Source organism: Limulus polyphemus, unplaced genomic scaffold (assembly GCF_000517525.1).
Source record: "Limulus polyphemus unplaced genomic scaffold, Limulus_polyphemus-2.1.2 Scaffold4468, whole genome shotgun sequence".
Lineage (NCBI taxonomy): Eukaryota > Metazoa > Arthropoda > Merostomata > Xiphosura > Limulidae > Limulus > Limulus polyphemus.
Genome location: NW_013670078.1, coordinates 14,940 through 26,362, shown reverse-complemented (window position 1 = coordinate 26,362; position 11,423 = coordinate 14,940). Strand labels below are relative to the sequence as shown.

The window sequence follows — 11,423 nt, the reverse complement described above, 5'->3', positions numbered from 1 at the left end:
AGAAGTTGCTTGCAAATAATTTTATTATGGTAAGTTATTAAAAGAAGAATCTGCCTATTTTTATATATTTTTAGTGTTTTCTACGTCTTCTACGAACAGTATCTGACAATGTGGAGAGACACCATTTCAAATCTGGCCATTACCATCTCGGCTGTTTTTGTTGTCACACTGCTTCTACTATACCTTGATATTCATTCCTCTCTAATCATTGTTCTCACAATAACAATGATCATTGTGAACCTAATGGGAATGATGTATTGGTGGAATATCAGTCTCAATGGTGTTTCTTTAGTCAACCTAGTAATGGTAAGTTCATGCAGTAATATTCTCTGTACTAGTTTATTATCTGTAATGGTAATTACTTAACAGTCATGTATTCTGTGCAATGAACATTGTAGTAGTAAGTACTTATAATAAGAAATTTTAATCTATATTGATAAAGTATACTTTTGTTTAAAGTAACTATGCAAGTGCAGGGTGAAGGTAGCTTGCATGTTGAGAATATAAACAGATATATAAATACTAATATAAGAACACTAGAAATCCATTTGAGCTTCAGGTCTTTTATTATACCCAACAATATGAGAGAGGTTATTTTGTAATATTTTTTTAGTTGTATATAAGAACGTTCATATCGGGACTTGGAACAGATTGTTTGTGTGTTCCATCTGTCTCATCACTTCAAGATATTTCAACACATTTGCTGTATGCATTGGATCATTAATTTTCTTGTTGGGAGGTGAAGCGTGTGCCTGAGGGAATGGCATGATTTATCAGAATATACCTGTGCTTATCAACAGCCAGGGTACCATCACTTTTGTACAGTTCACTGATACCATTGACTAAGATGCTGTTCCAAATATGTATTGATCCTCTTTCATGCTTCACTGTAGATGTACATTGACTATGATATCATTTTCCTCTCAGCCAGCTTTACTCATTCCACTGTTTGTTGTATGATGACAATTTTACTTTTTTAATATGGTTACCTCTTCTCAGCAGCAGCTTTGAGCAGCTACAAATCTAAAGTCAACACTTTGTGCTAATATTTGTCTTGATGTTCTCAGAGTAACATTCAAACCTGTATTTTTAATCAAGATCATCAGTAAGATTTATACTCAGCTTGCTTCTGTCTCATAAATAACATACCCAGATACACTTAACGTTTTTCAAGTTCCAGTTTTATGCTTTTATCAGTCCTGTTATTAGCAGTGCCAGTTTTTTACCCTCTTTAGAGTCTTTCCTACAGCTCCTACTGAAACATGGAATTGTACCACACCTTTTCATATAGAGTATCTTTTACAGCCAAAATTTCATGCTTGTCATGTAGTATGTCAGTCCTCAGAGCCATGACAGGATCTACATCAATACTAATACTAGACACCATATGACTGTCTATACTTTTATAGGCTTTATACTGGAGTGTGGTACTATTTGATTGGTTGGTTGACAACTAATCTCAGTGTAAAAGATGGCATTCCCATTGTATTTGCCTTTTATATCTTTTTTTTTTCCTCTCTGTTTCCATAATTATCTCCAATACTGTAAAAGATACACTTATTTAAACATAGGAGGAAATTTTGTTGGGTTAGTACATTTCTTTCTGTTGACATTTTTTTTCTTTTCCATTTTTCTTAATAAAGTATGATAAATGGAAAACAATTCTTAACTTGTTCGCATATGACAATCTTTCTACCCCAGGTATTATCCTTGTAGCTTTTCTTTGAACTCTTTCCAACAATGTAATGTACCTCGTAAGGTAAAGAACCCAAGAATGAACACAATACTCCAAATGTGGACTAACCAGTGACCTGTACAATGAAATTATAACCTCTTTATACTTGTATTCAATATTTCTTGAGATACAACCTAAAATCCTATTTTCCCTACCACTAGAAACAGCACACTGCTTGAATAGCTTAAAAGACTGGTAAACCATTACACTAAGATCACTTTCTTTTATGACACTGTTAAGGTTATTCCCATCCAAATTATACTTATAATTCAAATTAAGATAACCCAAATGCATTATCTTGCATTTATTATAATTAAAACCCATTTGCCCTTTATTTGCTCAACTCACTAAATTATCTAAATCCTTTTGTAAATTAGCAGCATCCTCTTCACACCTAGCATCACCCAAGATCTTAATATAATCTGCAAATTTAAGTAATTTATTGACCATTCTCTCATCTATGTAATTGATGTAAATCGAAAAGAGCAAAGGTCCTAAGACTGAGCCCTGAGGTACCCCACTTGTGACATTAATCCAGTTTGACTGAACTCCATTTGTAACAACCCACTACATTCTCCCATCAAGCCATTTTTTCTATTCAACTAGCCAAATTGTACTCCACACCTACGGAGATCATTTTTTTACAAGTCGGTTTATATGGCACCTTGTCAAATGCTTTCTGAAAATTCAAATACACCAAATCCACACCCTAACCCTCATGTACATAAGCAGTGTAACCTTTTCAAAGAATGTTAAAAGATTATAAGGGCAACATTTTTCCCCTAGTGAAATGACTATCCAACAAAATTGTAAACTTTGTAAAGCATCTTATATCAAAGTTTTTCCACCACTGATGTAAGACTAATTGACCTATTCTTGGTGTTTCAGACTGTTGGTATATCAAAATTTTTCCACCACTGATGTAAGACTAATTGACCTATTCTTGGTGTTTCAGGCTGTTGATACATCAAACTTTTCTCACCACTGATGTAAGACTAATTGACCTATTCTTGGTGTTTCAGACTGTTGGTATATCAAACTTTTCTCACCACTGATGTAAGACTAATTGACCTATTCTTGGTGTTTCAGGCTGTTGGTATATCAAACTTTTTCTACCACTGATGTAAGACTAATTGACCTATTCTTGGTGTTTCAGACTGTTGGTATATCAAACTTTTTCCACCACTGATGTAAGACTAATTGACCTATTCTTGGTGTTTCAGACTGTTGGTATATCAAACTTTTTCCACCACTGATGTAAGACTAATTGATCTATTCTTGGTGTTTCAGACTGTTGATACATCAAACTTTTCTCACCATTGGTGTAAGACTAATTGACCTATTCTTGGTGTTTCAGGCTGTTGGTATTTCTGTGGAATTCTGTGCTCACATCACTAAAGCTTTTGGTAACAGTGTAAAGAAAACTAGAACTTTGCGTGCACAAGATGCTTTATCCAGAATGGGCAGCTCTGTAAGTACTCAGTTTCTAGGTTGTGTAAAAATAATTCATTTAGATTCTTCTTTCTGTTACTCTATTTTACTGAAAGTTTGTGAAATACCTAAACACTTTAAAACAACTAATTTTGTAAATATTTGTGATCTCAAGCATACAATTACTTTATTTTTATAGACATCTTCTCTGTATAAATTTGTTGTTACTTCAATCTTATTGTGAAAATTCCTAAACATTTAATTTGTTACATATTTACTACTGTGAGTAAAGGTAACATAAATATTTGAGAATTTTAATTCAGTAATTTGTTTTTACTAGGTTTTATCAGGTATTACACTTACTAAGTTTGGAGGAATTGTGGTCCTTGGATTTGCAAAGTCTCAGATATTTCGAGTGTTCTACTTCAGAATGTATCTGGGTATTGTCCTAATTGGAGCTTCTCATGGACTGATTTTTTTACCAATCCTACTTAGTATTGCTGGTAAGTAAACACAAGCTTCATCCCAGAACAACAAAATGTGTGTGCATGACTTTCAAATTCATCCTAAATGTACTACTCATTATATTTTAAGAGTTAGTTGATTTTAAAGAACAAATAGTTTAATGTACGAAGGACGGCAAACCTTGGAAGTGTATGTAGGCAAACATCAAACCTTGAAAGTGTATGTAGGCAAACATCCTTTCTTTATTTAGACATTTTGTTAAAAATGAAAGCATTAAAAACTTGTCAGTCAGATAATAATAAACACACACGGCCCAATATTACATAAGTACAAATTTCAAACTAAACTTTGCTTTAAGACAAATAAAAAATAAAAAAAATTCCCAAGTCAGACATATTGTTAAAATGTAAACTTTACATTAGACATGTGCAACTTCCTCCAGAGTGTGGGCTGGATAGCAATTTTCAAATGTACAAATCAAAATTTGTATAAATCAAAATTAAAGCTAATAATCCATAATTTTAATGTTATGTAAGTTTAAGTTCTTAAAGTTATAAGACAACATAACTGAATTTCCCCTAGTGTGAGATATGTAACATTTTTTTATTTACACATCCCCTCTTCTCCAATTTATTCATCATCCCTCCAGTAAGTGCAAAATTTAACATAAATTACTCACTATAATATTGTAATTGTTCAGACAAGCATAATTTTCCTAGCAACCAATCTTGTTTGGTTACAAAGCAATAAAATAGAAAATCAGACCCCTTTTGCCACACCCTCTCTTTCAGGAATTGTTAATAGTTCTCTCTTACATTTAATACTGTATTATTTATAACCAATAGAAAGTGGAGCTTTTCATCTATCAACTTATGTATTATATTATGCTATTTTATGTACAGAGAATTTTCAATTTTCTTTTAGTACAGGCTTTGTTCCCATGTGAAAGATATTGACTATCTTGGGAGAATTTGTAACGACTCTTGTTTCATAGTTAGAATGCCTGAAAAATGTGTTAGTTAGGGGAAGTTGTCTGCTTTTTCATGTTATTATTCTGTGTTCTTTGGTGTATTATTTAATTAAATAAAAATTATTTAGTGCACTACTACCATTAGTATATAAAAAAAGTGAGCTTAAGTGTCATCACCAGTGGTCATCTGGTTTTCCATGTGTATTCTTTATTTATAAAATGTAAAAATAGAAAACTCTTTAGGTTAGTTAAGGTTAGATTAGATTTGGTAAAATAAATGATGATAATATAATAAAAACATTGAGTTTGTGGGTTGCTCATGGGCCAGATTCAATTATATTTTAAAACTCATCTTGGTCTGGATAAAACCACCTCGCAGGCCAGCTGCCTGCTTTACAACTTTAGCCTATAGCCTTCCATCAGTAGGAGGGTAACACATCCTTTAGCATATTGGCCTCTACCAGTAGGAGGGTAACACATCCTTTAGCCTATAGCCCTCTACCAATAAGAGGTTAACACATCCTTTAGCCTATAGCCCTCTACCAATAAGAGGTTAACACATCCTTTAGCCTATAGACCTCTACCAATAAGAGGGTAACACATCCTTTAGCCTATAGACCTCTACCAGTAGGAAGATAACACATCCTTTAGCCTATAGACCTCTACCAGTAGGAGGGTAATGCATCCTTTAGCCTATAGGCCTCTACAAGTAGGAGGGTAATGCATCCTTTAGCATATAGCCATCTACCAGTAAGAGGGTAACACATCCTTTAGCCTATAGCCCTCCATCAATAGGAGGGTAACACATCCTCCATGCACAACAATTTTCTTGAGCACATTGTGTATATCAAAAGCTCATTCTTTTCTCAGCACTGTTTGGCTTCAAATGTATTTTTTTCATTACTAATTGCAAAAGTTTTTACACTTAGTATTTTAACTTTTATTATCATTAGAAATTGGTTTTGTGGATTTGCTCAAATCTTATTCTGTGTCATATGGTCATGATTATTCTTCTTTCCCTAAGTTTCGGCCCATTGAATCTCTTCCTTCAGCTTGGGGATCTCCCTTTTCTTTGTCTCTCTCTCTTGCCCTCATTCTACTTGTAGCAAATCCCAGATTAGCTTTTGTCACTCTCTGTCCATACCTTTTTTTGGAAGATCTGCTTCATAACCTCAACAGCTCTACCTTAGCCATGATTTCTTTTTTTCACAATGTCCTTGTTCACTAGGTTTGTTTGTGTCTGGGATTTGTTTGGTCAAGATTTGAATAACTGGAGTTTGTTTCCCTGAATTTTAAGAGATTTCTGTAGGCATCCATTCTTTACGATGAAGTTTTGGAGGGTTTCTTATACATTGGAAACTTGATCTGAGGCAACTCATAAGCAATCATCTCTGCTCCCTTTGGTTTCTCACTTTTCTCAGTCTAGGAGTCCCAACAGGTTTTTATTCCTTGGAAACTTCATAGGGTCACCTCATCTTTTGCTCCTCATCCCCTCATCTACTTTCTAACTGTCCCCTTCTCAGAGTGCAGTCTTTCAAGGATCTCAGAGCCACCATTTTGTTCTTTTCTGGCAGGAGCTTAGCTTCACCACTTGCTTCCTTGTAAGCTTTCCTTGTCTTTCTACACTCAACTTCCTCTTTACACCCATGTCATATCCATTGGGTTATTGGTGACTGAAGGTCATATCTTGTCTCCTGGATATAAGCTCAGAGGAGCAGGACCTTGACCCACTCTGTGTTTACTCTCATCTTTCTGTCATACCCAAAGAGATGGGTGATTTACAACCTTTCATAGATCTAAACCACTTTTTTCATTTTTCCAGATGGATGATTCTCTCCTGGATAGTGTATGATGATGGTCAGTGTTTCAGATGTATTTGTTCATGTTCCAACTTGTAAGAATTCTTGTCATTTCCTTCAGTTCATACATGACTGTCGGAACTTTCAGTTCTAAGCCATTTTTTTGTTTGGCTTTAGCCCCATATGTTGTAACTTGGATCCTGAGGGCATTTGCATGGAGGATGCATTTGTTTGGCATATATATCCACTAATATATGGACAACTGGCACCTTCTGGCTTCATCCAAACAAGTATTCTCAGCTACTACATCCCTTCTACTTCAAAAGTTGTTTTGTTTGGATTGACTGGTCAAGCTCTCCAAGTCCATCTTGACAGCCAACCAGTATCTGATTCACATTGAAGTTGTTGTTTTTTAACTTATTTACAAAGTAAGCTCAGCCTTCTCTGATAATTTTTTGAGATATGGAGCTTATGGTTAAAAAAAAGTTATGTTGTCTTCTTTTCCTGCATGAGAGGTTCTGCCTCTTTTGGAGATTGTGACTTCTTTAGAGTCCTTTTTCCTCTGGGACGCACCCATAGATGTTCTCTTTAGCAAGCATTGATCTCCCTTGTGTCTCTTAACCTCTTACTGTTCCAGTGGTTCAGTTAGTCCCACATGACCCTGGCCATCTCTCTTCACCCACCTTGCCTGGACTTGCATCTGTTCACAGATGCCTTTGTGTGAGTAGGATACAGTTCTGGACACCTGCACCCTTTCTGGGGTCTGATCTTCTTGTGATGATGTTTGTCATGATCTTTTGTCTGGTCATCTTGTTATGAATCATTTAAACAAGTCCACTGTCATTACTTACATCATCCAACAGGAAGGTACTTGCTAATAGGACACCTGCCTCCTGACCCTTCGAACATACTTTTTATGTTTCTCCCCTATGAATATTCCTGCCCTTCTTTTTCCTCTAGTGAAGTAACAGGAGAACATCTGCTTTCCCAAACACTCTTATGAAACCAATTGGATAACACCCCCTTGAAAAGAAGTAAAACTGGGGTGTTTACTTGGAAGTGTAGTACAGGCCATCCCCCACACTTAGAACCAACTAGATGGTCTTTGGATGCAGGTCTGGGATGAACCATGTGATGTTTCACATTAGTATTTCTCACATACTGTAAGTTTTGACTTATTGCCCTAGCCACACTACACATACTTTCTCTACTAGCCCCATGAGATACACAGGCCAGTTGGGCAGTCATTGCATTCTGCCCTCCTATGCAACTCGTTAGCACCATGCAGTAAGTTCTTTTGTTCTACCACCTTTATTAAGTGAAGAACATTCCCTGTATAATGTGAATACATTGTCTCCCACTGAGCAATGTCCACTAGGAACTCCTCCCAATGTGTGACTGACTTCATGGGTTTTCCTTTTCTTTCATTTTGACAATATAAAGGAGCATGTCTTTTTATTTTCTTTATCCAGTCCTTTCATCATCTTCTCAATTTGGAATCCTCTCTTTTCCACTTTTGCAGATAGGTAAGTAGTGTTTATGAAGTTAAACTTTTCTTACAAGAGAATGTGTTTCAGATTAATACTCACCTCTCCACAGAACCACCCATCCTTCCTCCTCACTCTCAGTATGTTTCTTTCTTTTGCTTCATCAACAGTGGGATTGTGGTAATACAAAATGTTCTCAAAGAGACTACTGTACATGGCAGATGTGTCGCTCTCTTGTTGGTGGAGGGCTACAGTCTACTGTTGATAGCATCATTGATTGACACAATACACTTTAAATCATGTAAGAGTTTCATTCAAGGCTTGGCACATGTGCACAAGGTTATAGCTCTCCGTTCTATTAGGAGATGTGTATCTATCTGAAATACAAGAAAAACGTTCACAGTCTGTGAAAAGTTTATTATTCAGTAAAAGTCTAGCTTGTATACTTCACAACTCTTCCCACATTATGTGAACAATGTATTAGTTTATTATTCAGTAAAAGTCTAGCTTGTGTACTTCACAACTCTTCCCACATTATGTGAATAATGTATTAATTTATTATTCAGTAAAAGTCTAGCTTGTATACTTCACAAATCTTCCTACATTATGTGAATAATGTATTAGTTTATTATTCAGTAAAAGTCTAGCTTTTATACTTCACAACTCTTCCCACATTATGTGAACAATGTATTAGTTTATTATTCAGTAAAAGTCTAGCTTGTGTACTTCACAACTCTTCCAACATTATGTGAATAATGTATTAGTTTATTATTCAGTAAAAGTCTAGCTTGTGTACTTCACAACTCTTCCCACATTATGTGAACAATGTATTAATTTATTATTCAGTAAAAGGCTAGCTTGTGTACTTCACAAATCTTCCCGCATTATGTGAACAGTGTATTATTCAGTAAAAGTGTAGCTTATGTGCTTCACAACAATTCCCACATTATGTGAACAGTGTATTAGTCAGTAAAAGTGTAGCTTGTGTACTTCACAAATCTTTTCACATTATGTTAACAGTGTATCATTCAGTAAAAGGCTAGCTTGTGTATTTCACATAATATTCCCACATTATGTGAACAGTGTATTATTCAGTAAAAGGCTAGCTTGTGTACTTCACAACTGTTCCCACATTATGTGAACACTGTATTATTCAGTAAAAGTCTAGCTTGTGTACTTCACAACTGTTCCCACATTATGTGAACACTGTATTATTCAGTAAAAGTCTAGCTTGTGTACTTCACAACAATTCCCACATTATGTGAACAGTGTATTATTCAGTAAAAGTCTAGCTTGTGTACTTCACAACAATTCCCACATTATGTGAACAGTGTATTATTCAGTAAAAGTCTAGCTTGTGTACTTCACAACAATTCCCACATTATGTTATCAGTGTATTATTCAGTAAAAGTGTAGCTTGTGTACTTCACAAATCTTCCCACGTTATGTGAACAATGTATTATTCAGTAAAAGTGTAGCTTGTGTACTTCACAAATCTTCCCACATTATGTGAACAGTGTATTATTCAGTAAAAGTGTAGCTTGTGTACTTCACAAATCTTCCCACATTATGTGAACAGTGTATTATTCAGTAAAAGTGTAGCTTGTGTTCTTCACAAATCTTCCCACGTTAGGTGAACAATGTATTATTCAGTAAAAGTGTAGCTTGTGTACTTCACAAATCATCCCACGTTATGTGAACAATGTATTATTCAGTAAAAGTGTAGCTTGTGTACTTCCACTGTTCACATAATGTGGGAAGATTTGTAATTATTCAGTAAAAGTGTAGCTTGTGTACTTCGCAAATCTTCCCACATTATGTGAACAGTGTATTATTCAGTAAAAGTCTAGCTTGTGTACTTCACAACTTTAATAAAGCTGTCTCTTATAGGGCCTGCACTAAAAAGATCAAGACTCGGAGTTCCCAAAATGGCATCGTTATCAGATGATTCAGCTAGAACAATCACTAATCTTCCAGACTATACTATTCAGTAATATATATCTAGAAGAAATGAGGGACGGTGTTTATATAGAACAATCACTAAACTTCCAGACCATACTATTCAGTAATATATCTCCAGAAGAAATGAGGGACGGTGTTTATATAAAACAATCACTAAACTGTATGGTGTTTATTTTAGTCAAATGCAGAATTACAAATATTCTTATGTAATCTCACTGATCTGATCAAGTGATTCTTTTGAACGGATGCTTTATTGTTTTGAACTACTGTAAGTGTATGATTTGTGTTTTATCTCTCGATATTCTTAGTTGAGTGTAATGATTTAATCTTAGATACCATCTAGAAATTGTTCAACAATTTTTTATTCTAAATTAAAAATGTATTCTAAGCTTCCCGTACTTTGATAATACAACAAGGTCAATTATATGTTAAGCTCTCTGTTTCTTAACTTTATGATACACAAAAAATGGCAATTAGGAGCTACTGGTGTGACAACCAACTCCCATCACTCAATGTTTTTACTTTTATTAATAAACTAGACCACCGTGACTCGTTGGGTCAACCACTATTTAGAGGTTATGAAGAATTCAAGCTAATTTCAATATTGCACTGAAATGGAGGTTTATTTTGAGATAATTTAATTAAATATTTCAATCCATTCATGTTATTCATAATTCAAGAAAAGATATTTGATTGTTGTCACCTTATGCCTTTTAATGAAGATGGGAACATTGACAGGGAAATAATATAATAGCCAATGCTAGGCGAGAGGTTTTCGTTTATAAAGTTTTGTTGTTGTTCTCGACTTGATTTTTAGTTTATTACCTCGTCTCCATAGTTACTATTTGCAAATAGTCAATAATATTGTAGGTCCATTTTATTGTTGTTCTTTCTACAGGCCATTATAACACATTTTCATCTCATCGTTTAATTTCTGTTGTGCATATATTGTTGTATAAACCAAGTTTTATAATAATGGAATGTACAAAAAGTGACCCAAAAAATGGGGCTAACTCGGTAACCCGTTGCCCGATTTTAACAAAACTTGTTTTATTCTGTTTCTGTTCTCATTTCATTACAAATATGGCAATATTGTGCATCATTTTTGCTGTATTTAATTACAGACGAGCACACTCACAAACAATCTCAGAGTTTTAGTAGTGTATATATAGATATGTTAGGTTCTACAATTTACTGTTTACTGGCTTTAACACTAAAAATGTTAGGTTCTACAATCTACTGTTTACTGGCTTTAACACTAAAACTGTTTGGTTCTACAATCTACTGGTTACTTGCTTTAACACTAGAAATGTTTGGTTCTACAATCTACTGGTTACTGCCTTTAACACTAAAAATGTTTGGTTCTACAATCTACTGTTTACTGGCTTTAACACTAAAAATGTTTGGTTCTACACTTTACTGTTTACTGGCTTTAACACTAAAACTGTTAGGTTCTACAATCTACTGGTTACTTGCTTTTACACTAAAAATGTTAGGTTCTACAATCTACTGGTTACTTGCTTTAACACTAAAAATGTTTGGTTCTACAATCTACTGGTTACTGCCTTTAACAC

General features: G+C 34.6%; 2 protein-coding genes across 2 annotated transcripts in view; both read left to right on the top strand.

Moving 5' to 3' along the window:
- Positions 1–10,033, top strand: part of LOC106471199 (Niemann-Pick C1 protein-like) — a gene marked incomplete at its 5' end in the record, with an annotated part of 74,596 nt that extends 64,563 nt beyond the window's left edge. Inside the window, 4 exons of the mRNA XM_022399825.1 lie at positions 75–306; positions 3,093–3,206; positions 3,507–3,669; positions 9,778–10,033. Of these exons, the coding sequence (XP_022255533.1) occupies positions 75–306; positions 3,093–3,206; positions 3,507–3,669; positions 9,778–9,881 (613 nt within the window). The remainder of the gene's footprint in view (positions 1–74; positions 307–3,092; positions 3,207–3,506; positions 3,670–9,777) is intronic.
- An 891-nt stretch (positions 10,034–10,924) lies between these two features.
- LOC111088803 overlaps positions 10,925–11,423 on the top strand; it is a 2,529-nt gene continuing 2,030 nt past the window's right edge. The window contains exon 1 of the mRNA XM_022399824.1: positions 10,925–11,423. Within this exon, the coding sequence (XP_022255532.1) occupies positions 11,024–11,423 (400 nt within the window). The 5' untranslated portion in view covers positions 10,925–11,023.